Source organism: Nasonia vitripennis (genome assembly GCF_009193385.2).
Source record: "Nasonia vitripennis strain AsymCx chromosome 2 unlocalized genomic scaffold, Nvit_psr_1.1 chr2_random0005, whole genome shotgun sequence".
Taxonomy (NCBI): domain Eukaryota; kingdom Metazoa; phylum Arthropoda; class Insecta; order Hymenoptera; family Pteromalidae; genus Nasonia; species Nasonia vitripennis.
The window spans coordinates 881,044-908,833 of record NW_022279612.1 but is presented as its reverse complement, the minus strand read 5'-3'; the positions used below and the strand labels follow the sequence as shown (position 1 = coordinate 908,833).

The window sequence follows — 27,790 nt, the reverse complement described above, 5'->3', positions numbered from 1 at the left end:
GTTTTCAACAAAGAGAAGTACTGGAAGACTTGTATTCTCCAGTAGCTAAAATTCAAACATTGAAGTTACTATTGTTATATTGTTGTGAAAACGGTTTAATGATTATACAGATGGATGTTGAAACCGCATTCCTGAATGGAAAAATAAAATCAGAAGTATTTGTAAAACAACCTTTAGGTTACAGTGATAAATCCGAAAAAGTATATAAACTTGAAAAAGCGTCGTATGGACTGCGAGGAAGCCCGAGAGCTTGGTATGAATGTTTCGACATATATATGCAAAAATTAGAATTTAAAAGAAGTGTAAGCGATTATTGTTTGTACACAAAATATGTGAATAGCGAAACAATTTACTTGATTCTACACGTTGATGATCTATTGATTTGCGGAAAAACAATGCGAAAAATTAATGAGATTAAAACCAAATTGTCACAAAAATTTTCGATGATAAACTTAGGCAAAGTAAAGACTTATTTAAGAATAAATATTAATTATGATTATAAAAATTGTAAGATGACAATGGACCAAAGTAATTATATAGAGTCATTAGCTAGATAATATAATATTGAACATAGTAAACTATTTAAAACTCCGATGGAACAAAATTTGAGTCTAGAATCCACACAAACAGCATAAAGTGATATAAAATATAGAAATCTCATAGGAGTATTATTATATATAAGCTCTGGAACAAGACTAGATGTTAGTTATAGTGTAAATTATTTAAGTCGATTTCATAAAAGCTACAATGAAACTCATTATAAATATGCGTTGAAAGTTCTAAAATATTTGTATTTGACTAAAGACTTAGAGTTAAGTTATACAAAGAATGAAAATGCTGAAGTCATAGATAGTTTTGTTGATACTGATTGGACAGGAGATAAATCCGATAGAAAATCCACGACAGGATTTATTATAAGATTATATGGAAATGTTATATATTAGGAAGTCCGAAAACAGGGCAGTGTGACAAAGTTGTCAACAGCCGCTGAGTACGTAGCTTTATCAGAAGCTGTGAGTGAAATCAAAGTTGTTAAAAATTTGCTTAAAGACTTTAGTATACATTTAGAGAAACCAATAAAAATATACGAGGATAACTCAGGAGCCATAGCAAAGTTTGGTAACATGACGAAGTACATTGAAGTACATTATCATTTTGTAAATGAGTGCTACGAAAATAAAGAAATTGAAATTGTAAAAGTAGATTCAGAAAATAATATTGCTGATATTTTAACAAAGGCTCTGGGTAGAAATAAATTTGAAAATTTTAGAATGAATTTAAAAATTGTTTAAAGTTTAAGTACATTAAAAATTAACAAGGTGTGTTGAGATATAAGTAATTTATATGCTACTATCCGTACACACTATATAGCGTATGTAAGCAGGCACGCGTGCGCGACTGTAGCAAGCAGGATAGACTAGCGCGAGGTAGCGGTAACTATAGGTATAGAGTGAGAGCGAGAGTATAGAGCAGAGAAGCAGCTCGACCGCAGAGAGCGTAAGATGGCTATGTAGTGAGCCCGAGCACATGTTGTGCGTATCCAACGATAAAAGTGTAATCTCCAACAATGAGTATAAAATAAAGGTACAGCACTAACCCGAAGGGTCCACTGGAATAATGGGTGATATTATTTATTGCACCAAACCTCTCATTTATTAACACAAATATAAAAATAATAATAATTATTCGCGTATATCGCCGTGAAGGTCGCGTGCGCCGGATCATCCTCGCGTGGGTGATATACACTTTTATGCACCCAATCACATTCACTGCGCGTCATACAAACCTTCTCGATCTCGTCGCCGACGCTCCTGATCCCGGACCGACTACAGAACTAGAACGTTGCTGGACCGCTAAGTAGGGAGCTCGGGATACCTGGATTATGCGTCGCACTTACACACAGGATATAATTCGATTCACTGGATACAGCACAGCACACGAGATCACGAGCGAAGTCGCGTGTTTACTTTTCAAAGGCCGAGAGCTATCTAAGCGCGCACCTGAAGGATTAGCCTGCACGCTCGCTCTCTCTTTCTCTCTCGCTCCTATTTCCGAATTCGCACGTGTTTTTCCTCGCGCGCGCTAGTCTACCCTGTTTCCTCGCGGCGCAGCAGTACTTATACCGCTACGAGTTAGCCGCGGTGCTCAACTCGTTACACAATATTCTATTTCATAGGAAAGATATTCGATTACATAGTTTATTAATCAGCTCTTGCTTTGTCTGAAAAGAATTCAAAAAGTAGGGAAAGTAATAAAAACTAGTATAAAAGGAAGTGATTTGACAGATCAATAACAGTACTGCATAACTCGTGAGAACACTATTTATACGCTCTATAAATAACAGTCTTAAAACTATTTAAACCATGAATTTTGACAAAATAAATCGAGTCGGAGAACATCATTTCTACCAACTAAAAAAATATCTGTGTTGGAAATAGATAAAAAATTTAAAATATCTAAGGTAAAACAAGTGAAAACTGAATTTGGTGACAAAATTTACATGGAGCTGGAAGGTTGTTTTGGAGTATACCTTCCGTGGCCAGAATAACAAAGTTTCTGATTGAAATCGAAGATCAATTAAATAATTTGAAAAGTTAATGCGAAAATGAAAATATATATTTTAAATATTTAGGTGGTTGTACAAATAAAGTATAATTTGGCAATTTTGAAGAGGGTAATTAAAAACTTTAAATTAAAAAAAGTAAATTAAACTTTTTACGAAAGTAAAATTTAAGTTTACGAAATCGAAAATATTAAACTTTAGAAGCAGATTGAAACAAAGGACTGAGCATCGATGCAATGTTATTGTTATGACATTCTTGGATTCTGCAATAAGAGCTCAACTATGAAGCTTCGAGAATCTTCGGTGTGATCGTACAGTCACCGATCAGTCCTCAGTAAGGGTAGATCTATTAAAGTTTGCACCGCGTCAGTTTTACGTCAATATAGTTAGAGTCCATCTATCTACGTTTGCACCACATCAGTTTTGCACCAATAGAGTAAGTTATACAATTTTTATCAGAACTTGACAACTCGGGAGTATAGATACAGCGTTGTAGTAAAAGAGAAAAGAAGTTTTACGTTGCATCTTAACTTTTGAATTAACCAATGCACTGAAGAACCTTAAAAATTATGTATGTCATGTATAGAACTGCATGCTGTGCATACATTCCGCTGCATCAAGAGTATGTCGCATCCGCACCTTATCGTGCGTACGGATTTTGTTTCGCCCTGGATGAAAGAGAAACGCGAGAAGATGCAGCGAGCGAACTGCACATACGTTCCACCGCGTCGCGTCATCGTCTCTTGATCAGCCTTTGATGCATTGCGCGCTGCGAGTCGATATCACGCAAGCCAACTACGCTCTCGGCTGCGTGAGTCATACTCTGATACCGGGTGATCTGGGCCGTAATACTACTGCATCTCTGCACTAATAGTGTGCTCACACTTCTTCTACCTCACTCAGCTAACTTACCTGGAGGCTGAGCGAAGGGTTGTGCGAATGTGGTAGTTTGTCGGTTAGATGCGCTGCTAGGGGTGGGGGAAGAAAGTGGCCAATCGGGGATGTTTGTACCTGGCCAAGGATGTAGGAGTGGGGGAAGGCGGATCTATCTACTAACATCAGCTATCCGGAAAAAAATAGTTCGAGAACCTCACACTTAAATGGGCCTTTTCTGTAAGGCAAAACGTAAACACTAATTTGTTGGACTTTTTGCGTATCTTCGATCTCATGCCTTCATCTTCATCTTCATCTTCATCTCATGTTTATTTGGGTCTTAGCATATCTACAAAGTTCTCGAAGTTCGGGTTCAGCGCTTTCTTTAACCACATTACGCGTTATAGGACGTATGGTCGCGCAGTACTGGCCTACTTTAATTTTAGGGCTTTTTAAGTAAAAAAATTTCTTAAAGTTTTCGTCTCAGAAAGGCCTTTGCTTCGAAGATCACTTTTACTCATGTAGAAATGCTTGCGTAAAAGTGTTCTTCGAAGCCCAGAACCAAATGAATCCTGCGGTAGCTGAAAAAATGAAAATGATGAATTCTTGGTTTCGAAGACATGCTGTACCTAGTATATCGCACATATAAACATTGTTTATGCTTTTACAACTGAACCTAATTATTCTGAATTTAAATAAAATTATATCATGATATATTGTTACGAGTACGACGGGGTAACCGTGTGAGGGTATAAATTATAAAAAATAAAAATTATTAAGGGTAAGGATTACAAATTCAAAATTCATAAACTGAGATTTTGAAATGAAAAACGTTTCGACGGACAATGCCGCCCTCTTCAGGAGACTGAATTTTGAAAATAACCACATTACCACAAGACATAGAGATCAATTTCAATAAAAGACTAGTTTCCGAAATGCTAAACATATACCTACAAGAAAATGGTATTAATAAGAAGGAAGTCACACAAAATTTAAATATAGTATACACACACCTTATACACCAGCTGAAAATAAAACATACATAAGCCATGCTCTGACGTCAATAGCGGAAGAAATTGTCAACACGGCTGCTCGACTCTCTTCTCACTGCTCCGCGCTATATAAACACGACGAAAATTTCGATTTGCGCGAATTAGAATCGAGCAGCTGAGAGAGAAACACTGTTCACATACGTTCCCCCCACGGCGCGGCGAGGGAGCACCTTCTTGACAACAAATTTTGTACCGATCTTCTCCATAAATGTAAGTTTTATTTCACACTGTACATACATTATTATACACCAACAAGTTTTTAATGAATACAAATTTTTCACATCAGTCTCCTGATGAGGGCGGCCTGGTCCGTCAAAACGTTGAGAAGATATTCTTGATCACCACCGAGGTACAACATCATATAGAGAAAAACCATTTTCGTATTAGTTTCGGTTTTCTTCGTTTCTTTTTATCTCGATGTCGTTCTTGAATAAGCAACATATAATTGACTATGACTGAATACTGTAGTGCGAAAATGTATTTCAAGTTTGTCAAATGATTGACATTTAGATCTGTTTATCGTCACATCGAAACTTAATCTCATCTAACGATGGTCTTAGTTCAAGTCGTGGCAATAAAACGATATTACCAGAACATTTTCCAGTAATGATTTGTCCAACTAATATATGTTTTTTTATATCCTTAATAATCATTCTTGTTCTATTTTAAAAGCCGCCATCGATATCCAAAATTCTTAAACAACTAACTATCGTACCACTTTTTAATATTTTTGTATGTGATGGTAATCCATTTAGTGACTACGAATTTAGAAATTCAGTTGGTATATTGGGTCTATTAAATTGTCATTATTTTCATTTTCAATTCTATCATAACTGTAAAGTACAAAACTCTTATTATCAAATTTTTTAGCTATATTTTCATTAATTTGTAATGTATATTGATTGGTGAAAAAATCACTTTATTTTTCAACGATAAATCATTTGGATTAATTTCATGTCCGACAATTTCTATAATGAAATCATTATTACAAATAACTTTTCCTAGAATTCTTCTAACGTTATTTTGTAATACAAACTTTGTTGTATTTCTATTTTCTCCTACATTGAGAACCCAATGTTCAATTCTGAACCCTATTTTTCATCTTGTCTAGCGCTTGCACCACCTTTTGATTTTAAAATGCGCGAATCTACTTAATTCGAGTCTCATTACAAAGTATACATAACGTAATTGTAAATACATTTTTAGAAATATGTCTAAAGTGCACATTTAAAGTAAACTTACGCTGAATCTGTTCCTTTGATAAATCTTCCTGCAATCAAAAAATACATCATCAATAAAGTAATGAATTTAATTAAACTAATAGACATGGTGAATTTCTCATAAGTGTAATATGTGCTTGCATTATTATTTATATGAGAAAAATTAAAATTCAAAAAAGGAATACTAACAAAAAATCAGAACTAGGTTACGATTATATTAAAATGGTCTTCTCATCGATTGCACCACAAACTTTTATACGATCTAAAGTATAATCCACCACTCTTAGAAAGGTGATGACCAAATGCTGTGGAGACTAAAAATAACGATGTTATTAATGTGCGTTCCGACAGAAAGTGCTATGAAAAAGTGACGGGACCAGGGCTTGAACCTGGATCCTCTGGCACGCGAGGCAGAAGCTCTGTCATTTATACTCGCTTTCTTATTCGCTATGTGCGCTGGCGTATTTCACGCTTATCCTACATGAATGAGTATCCGCCCTCGAAACTAAACGGTTGCAAGCATGCATAGCTTATACGGAAAAATGACAAAAAATATTTCTTATAAAATCCCTAGATGTTTCAAATGCTTGTAAATTTTAAAACTTATCCAGTACACTAATATTTATCGTATAAAAAAGTTTGTGTCTTTTAAAGCAATAGTAATTTCTTTCTGAATAGTTTTGGATAAATATCTTTTTTTCTCTAAGATATGGACATGTTTGTAACAATTATGACTCGTTTCTTCACTTACTTTCCGAAAAAATCGTCGAAAACGCTACCGCAAAAATCTGTTTTTTCTCCATAATGTAACTATTTTTTAAACAAACTATAAACTTTATTAGCAACCACTCTTCGAAGTTTGAAAGCGTTAAAGTAATTGTATAACTGAACTGTGATTTTAGCTATATTTTTGAGATTCTACTTATTTTCTCATTTTTAATGTATTTTTCATAACACGTGCTTTAAAAAGGCGCTTTTTGCTTACGAAAAGTGGAGCTAATATAGAGTTTTTAAAGCCTAAGCCGAAAGGTCTTTTTAGTGTTTTGTATGTGTGTGTGTGTGTGTGTGTATGTAATGTGCCATATTCAAATTATATAAATATATATGTATATATGTGTGTATATATGTCATGAATGAGTATGTATGTACGGGTACATGAGAATATTTATGCATGTATTTATATACGACTACAAATGACGCCTGCGTGACTGCAATCATGCACTTACACAAACAACCGATCAAGACGAAGCAACTACATTGCAACACACGCTGAGTGCCAAAAATCGAAGCAAGTGCTCTGACCTCAGTGTCAGCCCTTCTCGCGCGCAAACACGACTGCAAAGCGTACGTGTCAATCCTTGGTGGTGCTCCTTGGTGAATGCTGATTAGAGTACCGCGATCTTCTTCATTTAAATTTCATAACTGCTTGCATCGGCACCGAGACTTTAAAAACCATGGAGCCGATCCATGCAGTGCCTTTTTGCGTAGTGACATATTCGTTGCGGTAGCGACTGATTCTAATGTGCAGCAGCGGTGTTTGCTATTGTTAGTGTTTGTAGCGTGCTAAATCCGTCCAACATCTTGGGAGCATGCTGAAGCCGTCCCTTGGCGAAGCATATGCTGAGCCCTTTAAACTCAAATCCACACTACAGAGATAAGTACAAGCTAAGGACCGTCAAGTGGAAACTCCGGCGTTAGCAAGAGCTGTTGACCAACTTAAATATATATTACCACGTGAACGCGTGTAGGCTATAACGATCAGCACATATCACGAACAGGTGTTTAGAACCATCTTAAGTGTGCAGGATAATGACAATTGCAAGTTGCTAAAATTAATTATAAATACAACTAAGAAATTAGACTAAACCTTCTAAGAAACAGCTGTAAAAATGCAGAACTTCCGTAGTCCGAAGTTACGTAGAACAGCTCGTCCTTATATCAAGTATCGTCTTTACATGCAACAATTGTAGATGCGACTGAGTTCGCTTCCTGAACAGCTGCAGTGGATAGTAGGCGGTGTGAGGAGTGTGCGTCAGGAGTCGTCGGGAAATGAAAAAACTCTGAATACTCCTTCAAATTTATTGTGTATTGTCACTAATATTAACACTAAAACTATTTAACAATTTTGAGTTCTGTATACGCGCAGATTGCTGATGACGAAAAATGTGTTGATAATAGCGAATGCTGTAGTCTACCTCCTACTCTAATAACGCCATCTGCGTCCAGAAAGGGCGTGAGTTTGCGGAGTGGGCTTGAAGAGGTGACATGGCCTTTCGATGCGAGGTCAGAAATTTCTTGTGTAAAAGATTCTCGTTGCACAAGTCTTAAGAGCGTAGTACGGCCTGCAGATAATTTCGAAACAGACAGAAAGGTGTTTCTACGTTCAGCAGCAGAGAGTTTTGCGTTTTATCGGTATCTAAGTATGTATGACAGGATATTTACGATCTTGTCAAAAGAAGAAAATTTCTCAAACCAGTGAGATCAAACGTCAGTTGTGCAAGTAGCGAATATCTCCGACGTTAACGAATGTTTGCGCTCTTCAATTTCCGTGTTCACAATAGGAGTTGTGGCACTAGGCCAATCAGTTTCGTCTAACTCTAGCCAAGCGGGGCCTTTCCACCAGATGAAAGAATCACGAAGTTCAGCAGGAGTGCAACCTCTCGAAGCTATATCAGCAGGGTTTTCTTAAGAGCGAACATGTCTCCAAGAAGCCTGAGGTAAAATAGACACAATCTCATTCACTCTGTTCGTTACAAATGGTTTCCATCTAGAAGGGTGAGACTTCAGCCAGGCTAAAACGACTTGCGAATCTGTCCAATAAACTATTTGAGTATCCAGCGTAAACCCAGAGTAGATACCGCTTTAGCTTCCTGAAATTCCCTTTTAGTAGTAAATTCCTCACCTGAATTCAGACCTTGTAGCAGAGCTGGGTGGTTTGCTGCCCACTTACCGACCTGCATGCCAGCAGACGCCAAAATGTTGACCAATTTATTTCAAGTTTCAAGAGCCTCTGCCAGCGTGTCGCCTCCAGCAAACGAATCGTCAACGTAGCGACATTCACGCAGTGCTCGAGCACCCAGAGGATAGTGCTTTTCCTCGCTATCAGCTAGTTGTAGAAGACATGCGTTGGCTAGAAATGGTGCACATGTCGTTCAGAATTCTCAGAATTTTACAGTCTCAAAATACGAAACAATAAAACCTCCAACGAGTAATAATATCAAGTACGTCCTATTGCAGTTTAGGGCCTACGTGAAGAAAATAATTTAGATAATTTCATCTTACTCTGGATAAAATACAACCCGTATCTTTTTACTATCCTTTTTAAATACTGGAAGATGCGATATTACCGACATAGTAGTGGATATTATCTCGTTTTCTGGAACTACTTCAGCATGTGTAAGAGCCAAATATTCTTCCACGAATTCCATGTAAGAAACGGCCAGTTCTGGAGCCTTGCGAAAACGCTTTTCCAAGCGAAGGAAACTTCATTTTGCTATTTCCTCAGTGCCTGACAGCATTGGAGTACTGATGAATGGGAGTCGTACCACGAAGCGTCCTTCGCAGTTACGAGTGCACGTATCCTTGAAGTGCTGATAGCAGTCTTGTTCAGCAGGCGTTAGCCGCTCAGATGTCGCCGGTTGAACCTCCTTGGATTCCCAGAATCGAGCAACAGCCTTGGATAATTCTTGCTCAACCGTGATGCTAAATGCTTCTACAGCATCTTTTTGAATGTCAGCGTTAGCTCCTGTGTGACCGATCACCACCTAGCCAAATACAGAGCGCATAGCGAGAGGAGCGTTAGGATCTGTGACTCGCTTAAATTCAGGCATCATGACAGCAGCGTAGACTCCAGCGTGCAGAATGCAGTCAATCCTCCCTGGAGTGCCAAAGCCTGGATCGGCTATTTTCAGCCCTTTCAGATGCGGCCAATTCTGCCAGCTAACCTCAGATTTCGGTATGACGGCTGACAGTCGTTTCAGCGTCACTACTGAAAAATCAAGAGAAAAATTAGAGTCAAGCTAGGATTTCAAGCGTAACTCAACTCGATGTCTGGCGATGGCAGCACTTGCACCCACGCGGCAGACAGCTACATCAACGGTCTGTTTTATCAGTGACAGCATTTGCGCAGCGTGTTCAGTCACGATGCATTCTTTAGCACATGGGTCCAGTAGTGCACGAACAGTGGCGACGGATTCGTTCTTAGCTTCCAAAATCACGCAGGCAGTTGCTAACGTGACACTCTTGGATGTAGCAATCGACGACTGTTCGACATCAGGTGTAGTCGTAACAGCAACCAATTTGGCATCAGATTGAGTAGTTGTGGCCTTTTCTAAGTGCAACTTGGTATGATGCTTCTCGTTGCATACAAAGCATCTTTCCTTAGAGCTGCAGTTGTGTGGCTAGAACTCAGACAGTTAAAGCATAAACGAGCCGTTGATGCGTGTTCTCGCCGCTGTGCCTGTGAACAATTAGCAAAGTTCTTACAGTAGCCAACAAAATGCTCTCCAAAGCGGGGAGAGCGCGTAACACACTGCGTATATCTATACATATCGAGCAGTGAGCGCAGCGGCGCGATTATGATAAGAGAAGAAGTAGCGAGCAAGCGGCAGCGCAGCGCGCGCATTGAATTATAAATGTATGAATGATTTTCGTATATAGGTTTAAATGTATGTGTGCAGGTATGAATGTGAGAGTTTTTTTGGCGGTGCCATACCTGCTCTCTCCGTGGCCTATATAAGGACCCGCATGAGCTATCCGAGCTGACTAGCCAAAGCGCAACTTAAGCGCCTACGCAACTAAAGCGCCTAGTCCCTGCTCTTGAGCAGGTAAAAGACTTGAAATATTTTCGAATGTTTCTAAAACTTGTAAAATTTTTATATTTTAAAAAGACTTATAAATTTAGCTTGTAAAACATGATCAGGTTAAAAAACAAAATAAATTCAAATCATTCGTATACTTAGAAAATCGTGATCCAATGTCAATAACGGAAAATAAAGCGTATTGACTTATAACTAGATTGTAAAATCAAAAAGAACATACAAAAGTTTCTGTTATAAAGAATACTTAATTTACGCAATATTCTATCTTGAAAGAGTACTGATCGAATATATTTTGGTTATTGAAAAGAAATAACTTTCCACTACTTCGTATCCCGGACCTACAACATATTATAAAAATATACTACTATATAGAATCGAATTTCTGTTAGTGATCTGCTGTCAGAATTCAGACACAGATCAGTAAATGATCATTGCTCTTCTTACAAACTAAAATCTTCTACGCGCACAAGACCAAGAAGAGTCGTGACCGTTTTAAGTTGCAAAGAGAAAGAAGAAAGCGAATGCCAGTGAACGAGGAAAGAAAAAAGTTAAGATGGAATAGCGAAAGAAAGAAAAGGAAGGAAAGAAATAGGAAGCACCAGAGAAAGGAAGAGAGAAGAAAGGAAGAGCAAAGAGAATACACTACACGAACAGAAACATTGACATACACACATAAAAACAAACATACATGAATAAGAGTACACACTACACAAACAGGGTACAACCGCAATCACACACACACACACACACACACACACACACACCTACACAGGTACACAAACAATGAAAATTTAAAATGAAGGGAAACGAGCACAAAGATGTAAATGAAAGACTCAATGTAAAATTAAAAACTATTAAGTTGAATAAACATTATTATTAACTAAAAGTATTACAGAAACGTTTATTTGCTAAAAATGTAAAGAACATTAAACACAAAAATATATAAAAAATTTTGCCTTGCCGAGACTTGAACCTGAATATTTGTTTTAAAATAAATAGAATAACTTTAATTTAATTTTTTTAGTTATTTTGGTTTAACTTGAATAAAGAGCATAAATATATGAATTATTAGTTACTTAATTTCATACATAATCTGCATGCCCAAAAAAAATTATGGGACAGTTTACATAGCTTATCAGTTAATCTCATACAGCATTAGCGTAAGGATTGCGTGTAATTACGATTTATACACTCGAATCAAAATAACTTTAGAAATTGCAATGCACATATATCAGGAGCCAGTTCGAGTCTTGGTAGGGGATCCAGAGTAGCTAGCACGAGCCTGCTATCACAGACGCACACGTCTGCAACGCGAGCAGCAAGACAAGTTAGCGATAAGAGTCGAGCAGCTGAGTCGTACTGCGATGCATGTACTGCGATGCATCCTAGACGTTAGCTCAGTGGTTAGAGCACAGGCTTTCGGGTCCGCGAGTTTCAGTCCCGTCGTCTACTTTTTCGCTTTTCGGCTCTGTCTCCTCTATGTTCGTAACACTGCTTGGAGTCCTGGAGCTTGGCACCTCTTTTTTGATTTTCATAGGTATGGGCCTTGGCAGCTAGTCTGGCGGTGCACGCTTTGTCAGAATAGCCACAACTAGCCATGCGCTTTATCTACCCCGCGTATACTTGCGCCTCTCGGAAATCTTCGGGCGAATTTACGCATAATTAAACTCAGTAGTAACGTTGCGTAAATGCAAACGTGCTACTGAGTTTATCTTGTCGAGCGCTTCTGACTCGAGCCTCATGGCATGCTAGCGGCTCGCGTACTACGTCATATCGGTTACTCTCTAATCCTCCTTAGCGTGCACATCTTACTTTACGCAAGTAGAAAAATTTCGCAATGTGTTCTAATGAGAGCCGGAGGAAGCCGTTCATCTAGTAGCTCAAACCGAGAAGGTAATGTTCCCAAACTGGGACATAGGTATTTAAGTTTTAATATAATTTTACTAATTACCGTGCATTCAGGGATCTGCCTAGTAGGACCTATCCAAGGAGTTTTACTTCAGTGAAACTCAGTATCAAATTAATAAAATAATTCGCCTCCAAAAGGACAAAAAAATACCGCTGTGCGTGCCGTCCATCTGGACTGATTACGTCAGTTACAGTCAGTTATCCCAGGACGTTCGTCGTTTTATGTTTATTCATTACTAAAAATATTCATTATAACAACCTTGTACGTATAACTCTTGATACGTACAAGGTCATAACATGCATTTTACATCGCCGCACAATGGGATTTTAAAGGCTATTTTTGGAGTAACTTTTGCCAAAAATCATTCCTCAACCAAAAAAAAAATAAATTTTTATTACAAAAATGCTCATAAAGAACTGTACTTTAGCGTTAAACTGCGGAAATTAGCGATTTGGCTAACATAACCTTATAGCAGTTAGCTCAATGCAGGGACTAATAATTAATTCATAGAAAGTCGAAATATTTATGATTTTTCGATATTTTCAAAGATAGACAACTTTTTACCTAAGTAACCATTTTTAACCCACAAACTCGACGAGCTCGAGTCGAATACCGGGTCGAGCCATGTTACACGAATATTTCGAACTACTCGAATTTTCCGAGCTACTCGAATTTTCCGAGCTACTCAAATTTTTCGGGTTACTCGAATCTTTTGAGTTACTCGAGTTTCTCGCACTACTCGAGATTATTTTTAACCATATATTTATCAAACCACTCCAAATTTTATAATTGTTGTAATATAGTAAGTATTATAATCTTGATTATTAGTACCAAAATGGTACACGTCGCGCCATCTATTGGTCAACTGCGATTTTGTGCATTGAGACGAGCTCACGCGAGAGCTGACGAACCGCGCATGTCTCGCGCTATACTCTAATCGCCTATTACGTATTATATCATATTCCGTGTGTAGAGCAGACTATGCTGTACTCTACTATACACTTTTTTTCTTGCCTGTAAGACTCCGATGTGAGCAGACGTGCCGCCGACTAGGCTCTCAAGCCTTTTACAATATACTTAACAATAAATTAACCTCAAGTTGTTGTTTATTGATCCAACCCTTTTCATCATGGTAGCAGAGTGTGGTTGGTATTTATATTTTATCCCGCATGTCTACTCATATGAGTGACATGAGAGATATTTAGTGTAAAACTAAGTGAGGTTAGAAGAAAAGCCACGTGGAAAGTAGTTAACGGTTATTGTTAAAAAAAGTAAATCGCACAGTGAAAAATTGAGCAGTGAAATTAAAGAAGAAAATATCTGGAGAAATTATATGCATGTGAAGCATTGATATTCGAATTTTCGTATAGAAACGTCTGTCGATAGGAGAAGATTTTCAAGTGAAAATTAACCGGTCAAAAAGGGTTAAAGAAGAAAAATATAAGCTCAGTGACGTAGATAAAGTCGTCAGCTACTCAACAATTAAAAGATTTTTAAAAACTAATCAAGATTTAAGTGCGATGCAAGAAGATTAAAGTCGGCGAGTGAAACACGTGGTGAAGTGCTATTTCAGAGCACGTGCAAATTAGAGGTTAAGCACATGTACTTGTGGCTTAAGCCTAAAGTAAAACAAGAAGACGGATTAGAAGCCAAAAATATTGAATTAAAAGAAGAATCAAGAAATCAAATTAGAAAAATATTTTTAAAAGCACTCAAGAAGATTATTAAATTGAAAAATCAAGTATACGAGAGCATTAGTGCAAAAGAAAAAGAAATGGCTAAGCAAGCGAAAATCGAAGACATTATGATACCAGGGTTTGATGGTGCAAATTATTCCAGTTGGAAAATTAGATTAATGATCCTGTTAGAGTATAAAGAGTGCAACGAACCAGCAATAAATGAAATGCCTGATAAATATAAAGGCAAAGAAGATGATTGGAAAAAGATTGATTTAAAAGCTCGCACTATGATAATTAGTGCTATCTCAGACAAACAATTAGAATACATCGGTGAATGTAAAACAGCTCTCGAGATGATAACAAAATTCGATAAAATGTATTTAACACAATCAACAGCCTTGCAAATTATATGCAGAGGAAAAATCGAAGAAATCAAATTAAATAATTATAATTCAGTGGAAGAATTTTTTGTAGAATTCGAAAAAGTAACTAATGAATTCAAATCAGCTGGTGGGAAATTAGAAGAAGTCGAAAAATTGAGATATCTACTTAGAGCTTTACCACCAAGCTATAGTTACATTGGGGATTTTATAGATGTTATCCCAGAAGACCAAAGAACAGTAGACTATGTAAAGTCGAAAATAAAAGAGAAAAATATGACTAATGCTGAGTCAGATAATAAAAGTAATGCCAGTACCTTTGCGGTACAAACCAAAGGCAAATGTTTTAACTGTGGAAAATTTGGCCACGTCATAAACGAGTGTACGAGACCACAGCAGCAGAGCAACCGAGGACGAGGTGCTCAATACAGTCAAGGTCAACGAGGTCACCAACGAGGAAATCAACGAGGCTACAACAGAGGGTTCAACAGAGGCTTCAACCGAGGCAACTACCGAGACAATCAGCGAGGCAGAGGTCAAGGTCAACCCAAAGCTAAATCTTCAGGCGAACAACAGGGCGACTACTCATCCGAAGCATGGCTGACCCAGGTCTGCAACCCAGAGGTAAACCAGATAACTGCGTTAGAAAATAGTAGCGAAAGTTTAGGTCAAATTAATTGGTTACTAGATAGTGGCTGCACAGACCACATTGTAAATAATGATAAATATTTTGATAAATTCGTATATTTAAAAAATCCTATTGAAGTAAAATTACCTGATGGTAAAAGTTTGAAAGCTACTAAAATTGGAACTGTAAAATTACTTTTTAAAAATTATTACAATCAAAAACAAGTAGACGTAAAAAATGTTTATTATGTTCAAGGCATTAGACAAAACATACTGAGTCTCTCTAAAGTCACAGAAAATTATACAGTAGTAGCAAAAAATGATGATGCCAAAATTTACAATAAAAATAGAGAATTAATAGCAGTCGCAAACAAAAAGGATAATCTATATTTTATGAAAAGCTATGTAATTGAAAAGGAAAATAAGCAAATGTTTGTAAATTCATTAAAATTAACTGATAAAGAGAAATGGCATAGAGCATTAGGTCATGTTAACTTTCAATATTTGAACAAATTAGTGAAAAATAAATTAGTAAAAGGATTGCCAGAAAAAATAGAAAATGTCGAAATGAAATGTGGAAATTGTATAGAGAGTAAAATGGCAAATGTACCGTTCGAAAATAATAGATCAAAAACTACGGAAATTTTAGAATTAATTCACACAGATTTAAATGGTCCACATAACACAATCGGTTATGGGGGAGAAAAATATTTTGTAACTTTCATTGATGATTATAGTAAGTGTACTAGAATTTTCTGCATTAAAAATAAATCAGAGACTGCCAGTTGTTTAAAAGAATTTGTTAGTTTAGTAGAAAATAAATTTAGTAAGCGAGTTAAGAAATTACGTTGTGATAATGGCAAAGAATATTTAAATAAGGAAATTTATGATTTTATAAAATCAAAAGGAATTGAACTATTGCCATGCCCACCGTACGTCCATGAATTAAATGGAGTAGCGGAAAGATATAATAGATCCGCAATGGATATGGGCAGATGTTTAATGCGTGAAGCAAAAATTCATAGGCGATATTGGCCTGAAATTATGAAAACAGTAGCTTATCTAAAAAATCGCACAATTGCAAATACAGCTAAAAATAAAACGCCATACGAAATATTTTTTGGTAAAAAACCAAATGTTGATCATTTAAAAATTTATGGCAGTCGAGTCTTTGTACGAGTACCAGAAGCGTTGCGAAAAAGCAAATGGGACGATAAAGCCCAATTAGGTGTACTAGTAGGTTATGTAGAAAATGGCTATAAAGTTCTCGTCAATGGTAGAGTTATTCATGCTAGACATGTACAAGTAGTCGAAGAAAATACAGAAATTATTTGCTTAGAAAAACTTGATGATGAAAAAGATAGAGATTTGGAAAATAGCGAATCTGAAAATGTAGAAAACAAACTAAACTCATACTTCGACTCTCGAGTCAAGTAGGGGTAATGAAATAAATTTCGAAAATCGTATAGATAATTATGAAAGTAGAGAAAATGAATTAAATTCTGATATTGCTGAAAATGATAATTCAAGTTTAAAAGTACAAAGAAAATCTAATAGAAAGAAAAGTCCTGTAAATAGATACGGAAATCCTGTAACTCATTTTATATATGTAAATCATATTGATGCAAATGTACCAAATACATTCGAGGAGGCGTTAAACTCAAATGAATATAAACAATGGAAAATTGCGATGGATTCCGAAATCAATAGTCTTATGAAAAATAAAACTTGGCAAATTGTTGAAAGGCCAAAAGACAAAAAAGTCATTGATGTGAAATGGGTCTACAAAAAGAAAAACAATAATGTGTATAAAGCGAGATTAGTTGTAAGAGGATTTCAACAAAAGGAATATTTAGATAATGTTTATTCACCCGTAGGAAAAATGCAAACTTTGAAAATTTTATTGTCGTACAGTTGTAAAAACAATTTATTTATAGAACAAATGGATGTAGAGACAGCTTTCTTAAACGGTGATGTAAAAACCGAGGTGTATATAAATGAACCAAAAGGTTACGAAACAGGTGACAATAAAGTTTGCAAACTGCAAAAGGCATTATACGGACTGCGAGAAAGTCCTAGAGCTTGGTACGATTGTTTTAATAAATTTATCGAAAGCTTAAATTTTGTGAGAAGTAACTACGATTACTGTCTATACGTAAATAATACGAACAAAGATTCAATATATATTTTAGTTTTTGTTGATGATCTCCTAATTTGTTGCAAAGATAAAAATAAAATAGATAAAGTTAAATCTAGTCTAATGCAAAGATTTGTGATGAAAGATTTAGGCAAAATAAGCCAATATATAGGTATTGATATAAATTATAGCGATGATAGACAAAAAATGACTTTAAGTCAAACAAAATACATTGAATCTTTAGCCACTAAATATAATTTAGAAAAAGCCAAATTATATGATACTCCAATGGAGTCAAATTTAAAACTAGATCAAGCTAGTGAAATTGATGAAAATATAAAATATAGAAACTTGATAGGAGAATTATTATACATTAGTACAGGCACAAGGCCAGATATTGCGTATAGCGTAAATTATTTAAGTCGATACCAAAGTTGCTACGACCAAACACATTATAAATATGCGTTGAGAATCCTAAAATATCTGTATAAAACTAAAGATCTAAAATTAACATATTGTGATAACTTGAAAAACGAAATATTAGATTGTATGGTAGATTCTGATTATGCAGGTGATAATGTAGATAGAAAATCTACAACAGGCTTTGTAATAAGACTTTATGGTAATGTAATTTTCTGGAAAACTCATAAACAAAGCACTGTAACCAAATGTTCAACTTTCGCAGAATATACTGCTATGTCAGAAGCAGTAACAGAAATATTGTTTGTAAAAAATTTATTAAGCGAAATGTTCAATGTAGAATTCGATAAACCAATTAATGTGTATGAGGATAACTCAGGTGCAATTGCGATTGCAAAATATGGTAACTTCACTAAAAACTCGAAGCACATTGAAGTGCAATATCATTATATTAATGAGAATTATGAAAATGGCATAATTGATATTATAAAAATAGACTCTCAATTCAATTTAGCAGATATGTTAACGAAAAGTCTAGATAAAACAAAGTTTATAGAAAATAGAAAAGCGCTAAGATTAATTTAAAATGTAATAGAAAAATGTATCGAAAATGAAAAGTTAATGCTAAAGATCAAGATTATAAACTTAAGGAGGCGTGTTGTAATATAGTAAGTATTATAATCTTGATTATTAGTACCAAAATGGTACACGTCGCGCCATCTATTGGTCAACTGCGATTTTGTGCATTGAGACGAGCTCACGCGAGAGCTGACGAACCGCGCATGTCTCGCGCTATACTCTAATCGCCTATTACGTATTATATCATATTCCGTGTGTAGAGCAGACTATGCTGTACTCTACTATACACTTTTTTTCTTGCCTGTAAGACTCCGATGTGAGCAGACGTGCCGCCGACTAGGCTCTCAAGCCTTTTACAATATACTTAACAATAAATTAACCTCAAGTTGTTGTTTATTGATCCAACCCTTTTCATCAATAATTATATCTACGCATGGCTTTAAGACCGCCTCAGTAAAGCAGGAAGCAATGAAAGTGAGAGCTCATAAAGCTTATACAAGCGAATTGCTTTTCGTTCGTATACAAACTAAGCAATAAACTTATGGGTTAAGCTGATCGTGGTCACGCTCTATAAAAGTCGCAAAAAACGCACTGCTCTTACTGTTCTCGTAACTGCAGTTGTGAATCCCAGTTCGATAAGCGCGCTACATATATGATCGTCCGCGGGACGGCCTATTTTCAGGGTTACACTGTACAAAATTTTGTCGTAATATTATTAACCCAGTAGTAAACCACAGCAGTATAAGTAAATTCACAACGGTATATAGTACTTTTACTATTTTGCGCGCTGTAATTTTACAACGGCGGTAGTATTTTCACACTGAACGCGAGAATCTGACTCCTGTAAAATTACTACGCTAAGAGTAGTAAACTAATCCGACCTACGCTGGGCGGAGCAATTTTACTACAAGAGTAGTAAAATTGCTAGATTATTGTAATTCCACGTAGCTAAGAGTAGTAAAATTGCTATACGTGGGGTTGGTTAATTTTAATTTTACTACATTTTAGTGATTTTGAAAAATCATTTTATAGCACTGCGTGGCATAAATCCACATATATGTCACGCCTATCCGTGGCATAAGTAATCCTTTATTGCACCGTGCATATCGCCCTCGCTACGCTCGGGCAGCTAACCTCACGGTGCAAAAAGGACTGCTAATGCCACGAAGAGGCATGACAGTGAATTTATGCTAGTCAGTGCTATAAAATATCGTACGTTACACGCGTCATAAGTCGATCTTCGTAGAGTACGACTTATGCCACTAGTATCGTAATGTACTATTTTACAGTGTAGGTTACTATACGGTGACTTGTTTGACATTTTCGTTCACGCTTTCAGATACGCTGTTATTGTGGACCGGCAATATAACCGGCAAGCCGTGTTCAATGAATTATATACAATATAACGCAACAATTTTATGTGTGTTTATATTATGTATGTACCATGTCTATGTGACTTAACAAACACAGACTCACAGACAAGAGCATGCCCGTGCGATATACATACATTAACTGGGTTCAAAACGGACCTGGCGCCCAAAAACTACTGGCTGATTCTGCATGTGAAAAGGATAAAAAAAGATAGCTATAATTTTTTTGTAAACCTAATAGTTTTTAAATTAAAAATAACTTAATATTGAAAAAATCAAGTTTATTTATATTTTTAATTAAAAAACTATTAGGTTTACAAAAAAAAAAACATAAATACCTCTTTTTATCTTTTACACATGCAGAATCAGCCAGTATTTTTTTTTTTATTCACTTATGTCTTTTAACAACAAAGTTCAAATTTTGACCAAATTGCCGAGTGATAGAAAAATTTTTGAAGCTACTCAAAATTCACATTTATTGAATCATATGCCTTATAATACATTGAAAAGTTATAATTTTACTATATTTAATAATATAACATCCAAATATCCAATTATTCAAGGCTCGATAATTTCGAGTAACTCGAAAATTTCGATCTACTCGAGTTTTTCCAGTAACTAGGAAAGTTTGAGTAGATCGAAAATTTCAAGTAGCTCGATAAGTTCGGGTACTCAATTTTTTCGAGTACTCAACTCGAACTCAAATAAAACTTGACTTGACCCGACTCGAGTTTTTCGGGTACTCGCACACCCCTAGTTTACAGTCAACCTGCAATAAATTCTGCCAAAAATTCGCGAAATATTTGACATTCGGTTACGAAATAAATGTGCAGAAATATTTGCAGAACTTTGCAACGAGACACGAGTCTCATGCATACATATACATGAAAGCGGACGCAATAGGCTCTATACGCGAAGTGAGCCACGCGACGCGAAGCAAGCGCGCGCGCAACAAGCGAAAGGGGGGTCCACACGACGCGAAAAGAGCGCGCGCGCATCAACCAAAAGGCGAGTCCGCATGAGTGCGGGCCACGGCAGCTGACAAGCGACTTAGCCGTTACGCGCCAGGCGGCGGAAGTGGCGCGAGCGGAGCGCCGCAAACGCGCCTATACACATACACGCCGCGCGGCTTTATAAGGTCTAACGCGCGGCGGAACGAGCAGTTCTACTCAAGCTTACGATCCAGGCATTCCTCAACCAAAAAAAAAATAAATTTTTATTACAAAAATGCTCATAAAGAACTATACATTAGCGTTAAACGAGCAGTTCTACTCGAGCTTACGATCCAGGCAGTACCGCAAGCACACGATACTCCAAGGAGAGCCAGAGCTTTACCTTCGCCGACGAAATCGTCTTGTGAGCACACGTGACGACTAGTTAGCAACACCAAATCCCGATTCTACGGATTATCGTCGTGAACACACGAGATAATCAGGAAAACCTGAACGATATCAAGTCTCATCCTCGTGAGCACACGTAGACGATACCCAAAGTCGCCGAAACCCGTTAGCCTACTAGAGCAGGCTGTAAAACATTTTCACATGACATAATTTGTTACAGCAAACCGATTTGCGATCATGTAAAGGATGATAAGCAGATGAAAGATTATATGTTTTTCACTCGCATTTCCGTTTCTTATTGTTAGTTATTAATAATGTATTAAAAAAAAACCGCGAATTTTGTCTTTGTTTGCTTATAACTTTAAAACCAAGGGAGCTATCTGTGTGCCTTAACGCGATGATTTGTAGAGAATAGAGATATCTACAAAATGAGAGATCGAACGCCTCAATTGGATAATTAGATTTTAATATAATTAAGAAAAACTGAAAAATTAGGCGTTTTTTCGGAAATTCATGGCTTTGTCATTTTTCGAGCTTAAGCGCTAAAATTTCGGGAATAAGTAGGGATTATAATCTTCTTCATATGTGCAAAAGTTGGGTGATGTTGGATTATCAGTTTGCTCAAAATCGCGATTCAAAGTTTGCGGTGCGTTTTTTTCCGGCAGATCTGTATGCTGTACCGTAAGTCCGATGAAAATTAAAAAAAAAAGGGTCAAAAAGTTGACATCGTGCACTATAAAACATAAATTTCAGTTTTTTAATCAAGTGCCTGAAAGCATGCGAAAAACCGTCGTGAAGTTCGCGAAAATTGGCCGAACGCGCGCTCGCAGTCGAGTGGTGGGGGTCGGAGCAGCGTTGGACAAGAGGCGTATATATGTACAGTAATAGGCGCGTGCGGCGCGCGCATTACTCGTCTTTGTATTTACAAGCAAAAAAAGATAAAAATTGCAGTTTTTAAAATAAATTGTTAGTAACTAACAATAAGGAACGGAAATGCGAGTAAAAAACATATACCCTTTTATCTACTTATCATCCTTTACATGAGCACAATCGGTTTGCTGTAACAAATTATGTCACACTAAGGCAGTTTCAAAACCCTACAGCCTGGCCTATACATCCTAATGCATTGCTGCTTCCTCTGCCACTGTGCGCACATAGGGTTGAGGAAGTAGCAGTATGCTCACCGACAATTCACCGAGTCGTGCGCTCACGTCCTGGTGAATTCGAAGTTAACCTCTAACCTCCAGAACCACCTTTACGTTGATGTCTCACGACTCCTTTTCTCACTGTGCGGATTGACATAGCCGTGCGCACACGACTCCGTCACAAGCGAATGAAATCCGTCCCTGCTCTGTAATCCCGACACCGTCCTGATTCACCGATGTTGCAAGCCTATAGTTGTGACTGCACCGTTATTGTATAGACGCTCTAAGATATTGTTAATCGCGCTACTTTAAACCACTCCGATTGTAAAGGCGAAATATTCCTAACGGATCACGTTATTTGATTTCTGTTACAGGTAGGCTTTAACATCCAAACACTCACGTTGTTGATTTTGATACTAAATATACAATCTGTTATTTACCTTTTCCTCTAATCAAATCCTGGATCCGACTAACCACTTGACACCCGGGGAAAAATCGAATCGTCACAACTTTCTGCAGACCTCTCTGCATAAACATCTGCAGGAAATTTGGACGCGAGTAATATGAAAAAAACTCTCAGTTCCATAATATTTTTTGATAATATCTATATTATATTAAAACACTAAAATAAGCAATTATGTAAAAAATCACCGAAACTAGTAAATAATTCAAGGATGATAATTATTTTGTAATAGATATGTGGTACAAACATAAACACATAATCCTACTAAAAAAAATTTTAAAAATAATCAGAATGAAGCACACTTTTTCGATAAAGAATGGTTCACAAAAAGTGACCGGGTCATGAAATATTTCACAGCAATTACATATAGGTAATAAATAATGATAAATATTTATATTTATGTGATATTTTGGTAGTTGATTAGAAATAAAGTATATGTATACATATATCAAAAACACAGTGAGATTGGTCTAGATGTGTCGGATGCTGCAAATAATAATCTTCTAAGAGAAATGTAACAAATATGTTTATTTGTATTTATAAGTTGAATTATTTTTTAAATCATATGCGCCGCATAGATACATATGTATGTTTTACACATATCATTAGTAGTGATCTTAAGATTTGGTCCAAATAAAAGGGATGCTGCGAAAAATCATCTGTGCAGATATGATCTGGTTTTTTAAAGATATCTGTTTGTGAATGTAAAATGTCGACTGCTCTATGTATTCACGCATATCACAAGACGTAATCTGCAGATTTGGTCCAGATGAAAGAAATGCTGCGAATAATCATCTGTGCAGATATGATCTGGTTTTATAAAGATATCTGTTTGTGAATGAGAAATGACGACTGCTTTATATAGTCACGTATATTACAAGACGTAATCTGCAGATTTGATACGAATAAAAAGGATGCTGGGAATAGTTATTTGTGCAGATATGATCTGGTTTATTCTGGATTCATAGTAATTGTTGAAATGATTTCGTTATTTGTGTGCGTGTGTGTATGTGGCGTAGGCAGAGCATACTCTGCGCAAGTGGCCCTCCGACACCGGATCCATACAGGCACTATCGTTAAAGAATATTTTCGTGGGGCCTTTTAACTAGTCTAGTTGGCTTCTTCTTTGAAGTTTGACATTTTCATACGTCCCCTCCACCAAGGTAATTAGGGGTTCAGGATCAAACTCGTCTTCTTCATTCTGCATCGTTCAGCTGTCTGCTTCCTGGAGCATCGTCTGGTCGTCAACTTCTTGCAGCATCGATCAGTCATCCTCTAGACAGACTTAACCTCTACGTTCTTCTACATCGGGCAGGTAAGTCAAAACTTAATTTTGTGACCTAGGTTCCTTCGCATCGGTCCGAGAAACGTTTTGTAACTACTACCTAGTGGCTATCGTCTAGCAACAGTGTTACTCGGCTCTTTCGCCTTGTCATTCCCTTCTTTTCTCTTCGTTAATTCTAATTGCCTTGAAAATGGTCCTTACATAGTTATTAACTGCGCATTAACCATCCTCCGATGTCTACATAGCTTTTATCATTGACTCAAGTGTCACTCTCGTCTGAAGATAACACTCAAATTCTTCTCGCTCCATTTAGTATTGCGAACAGTCACAGAAGACATCCTCCGCGTCTTCGTTAGCGTCCACGTAGACTAGGCAGTTTGGACGGTCCTTTATTTTAAATCAATGTAGGTACGCCCGAAATTATCTGTCCCCTGTCAAAAACTGCGTTAGGTAGTAATTGACCTCCATGTGTCCTTTTTACATACGGCCCTTGGTATAAGGCATTGTGTCCATCGCCCATTATAACTTGAATCCCATATTTTTCGCCACTTAGTCATTACCTGCTCTCTTGCGGAGTCCCAGATTTTATTCTGTGTTGTCGCTAATCCGTCTTTTCGCCTTAAATATGTCCTTCCTTTCCATTGCTTAAAGATTAATAGGCGGCATGCCTATTATTATGCAGACCACCTCGTCTAATATCGTACGGTAAGCTGATAAGTGCACTTCTTCTGTACTTTATTGATATCTTAGATACATAACTTTTCATCAAAATGGCATCCGCCCATATTGGGGCCCTGTATAAAATAATTGATGTGATTACACAGTTTAGGAGAACCTTTTGTTTCTGCGTTGGCCCTCCTACATTTGACATCAACCTTGATAAAGAAGATCCAACTTTTGCTTCTTTATTATTTACCTCTTCACGATGTTGTTTAAACGTAAGTCTTGCATTGATGGTGAGGCCCAGGTACTTGATTGTCGGTTGAGATACAATCTTATGTCCACCCGGCATCAGTGTTATTGTCTTTATCTTCTTTCTATTAGAAATAAGTATAGCTTTAGTTTTGTAGCTGGCCAGTTCTAGGCCTGCTTCTGCTAGCCATTTATGTATTATATAGATAGACTTCTCAGCTATGTTCCTCATTTCTTATTTGTGCTTCACCATTACTACTACTGCTTATATCGTCAGCAAAACCTACTACTGTTGGTCTTTTGGTTATTTCCAGTCTTAGTACTCCATCGTACATGATGTTTCAAGTCGGTGGGCCAAGTACTGACCTTGGGGGAAGCTTTCTGTAACTTCATAAGTCTTGGTACCCTCCTTAGTGGCATATAATAGGATTCTGTCCTTCAAGTAGTTTGACGTAATCCTTCTTATATACAGGGTGAGTCATTTTAATCTTTAATCTCAATTATCTCGTTGGCAAAGCATGTCAGCGAAAAAAGTTTCGGGTAAAAGTTTTAGGATTTTTCCCTGGCTATCTGATGATGACCTTGACAATGTCATTGAGCATGATTGGGTAACATTTTCTCCTTGAATGCATTCGAGTTCAGCTAACCAGTTGTACTGTTATCGGCATGACCAATGACCTTGACCATTGAATTCAAGGTCAAGGCAAGGTCATATTCAAACGTAAAATTTCTCGCTCTTTCCATTTCTGGTGCCAAGAGTAGGGGTTTCTATTTGAAAAAATCGACTTGACCTTCAAATGACCTTGAACGTCACGCTCAATGACATTGTCAAGGTCATCATCATATAGCCAGGGAAAAATCCTAAAACTTTTATCCGAAACTTTTTTCGCTGGCATGCTTTGCCAACGAGATAATTGAGATTAAAGATTAAAATGACTCACCCTGTATAAGGGCACGTCCTGCTTTCGAAGTGCCTCGCGTATTTTTCTCCATTTGGCCGTGTTAAATGCATTTTTGACATCTAATGTAAATATGGTGCAGTACTCCTTTTTTCCATCTTTTCACCTTTTCCCCTCTATAGCTTTACATGTCATTCACAGCAACGTCTAATGCATTAAGGCCCTGAATATCAATCACAATTCAAGAGAATTTGTATCAAGTTAACTTGATTGTGCTGTAAAATTTTAGAGAAAGTGGCGTCAATAGTTGTTATAGGTGTAAGAATCATCCAAGCTGATAAGATCTACTTACTGCAGATGCACAAAAAAGTTGTGACAAGCGAGATGTTACCTACATCAATAAACTTTACTAGGACTTTAAATTCATTTCTTATTTTAATTACTTCGACCCTATACCAATTGTAATTCCTTTGGCTCTGTGTTATGTTGGCATTATTTTCATGTTGTTGAAGCTTTATTACTTTGAAATAAACATCTCTTTTATGCAATAAATCATTTAAAATTTCTTAGATTTTTTTATAGTATCTAAATATTTCCAAGTCACAAAATTTTAATGGAAGAAGATTTAGGTTTTCAGCAGTAAACACATTTTTATTACCTCTATCGATGGAAATAACAGTCTCTACTTATATTTTAGAATCATAATTTGTGCATCGAGCACAATGCCTTTCATCATCAAATACTGCATAATATTCTCTATCAACAATGGAGAACGTCCTAGACTTTCCAGTGTTGCAATAACATTTAATTTCTGATGTTTAATTTAGCATTTGATCCTAAATTCATATTTTACAAAATAATTGGTTTTATTGATAAACATCGTCAAAGCAAAACGCTTTGCTTTTCACATAAGGCACTCGCCGATATCTAAAGGTTTGCTAATGAACACACATACATGCACACACAGACACACATACACACACACAAAGTATGCAGATAATCAAATATTGTTGATAAATTCACTAAACTGTAATGGGGTAAGACTTGACGATGAGAGGAAATATCGTATTTTTTCCCTGTTCTAATTACCGGTTTCGTTACCAGATAGTATTTTTAATATACTGACCATGCTTTATAAAAGAAATTCGTATTCTTATGAAACATGAATTTTTCAGATTCGTCAATTGCATAATCTAAATAATATTACTCAGTTTCATTCCAATACTTTTATTAATCGGCTACATCAAAAAATAATGTTGAATTTTGATGACAATTGATTTATGTATAAAAGAATTTAGGAATTGTAATGATAATAACATATAGAATTTATAAGTTAATAATACGATTAGAAAATCATAATCAACAGGACTTTTTTTGCAATAGCATTATTCCAGCTAAGGAAACAGACTAAACTATTCCTGATAAATGCTGCTTTACAGGATAATACTTATTTAACATGGTGGGTCAGTATTTTTTCTGTTCATTTTTGCGTGTGACGGGCCCAATCTTTCGTCACGTCAATGGAATAGCTGTACGACACTGCAACGTACGACAGTCCCGCCATCTATGACGTTGACATGTGGTATGACACTTGTGACGGTTTATGTCGCATTGTGGCGGCCTATAGTTTTGGACTTGTTGAACGACAACAGCGCCACTGTGTGCTCTCTCTTAAATAGATGTGTTCTTATCTAAATAGTTCTTAATTCTGTTACTAAGGTTAAATGAGATTTATATTTATAGAGCAAATTGTAACGGTTTAACTTTCCCCAAGAGATTGAATAGTTAGTCGGTTCCAGGATCAGGATAGGGGAAAGGAGCAAAAAAGAGTCTGTTTTTATATTCTCAACAATAACAAAATATATTTCTTACTTAAACATTAGCATTTGGAATCATTTGTTAAATCCCGGCTGAAACAGAAATCAATTATGCGTAATGTTAAAAATACTTCGCCTTTACAAGAAGAATTGTTTAAACTAACGCGGTTAACAATTTACAGGAACATATACGCGATTTCGTTACAAGAATGATTGTACACACATGTGCTCACGTAGACGAGGCTCGGTGTCGTTCGGGTGTTCCGGGTTGCCTCATGTGCTCACGATGGCAATTCGGAG

The 27,790-nt window shown here is 36.6% G+C and overlaps 1 protein-coding gene across 1 annotated transcript in view; it reads right to left on the bottom strand.

The window, feature by feature from the left end:
• LOC100115126 (troponin C, isoallergen Bla g 6.0101) overlaps positions 1-27,790 on the bottom strand; it is a 330,323-nt gene that overhangs the window by 254,272 nt on the left and 48,261 nt on the right. The window contains exon 2 of the mRNA XM_031925117.2: positions 5,731-5,758. Coding sequence (XP_031780977.1) covers positions 5,731-5,758 — 28 coding nt within the window. The remainder of the gene's footprint in view (positions 1-5,730; positions 5,759-27,790) is intronic.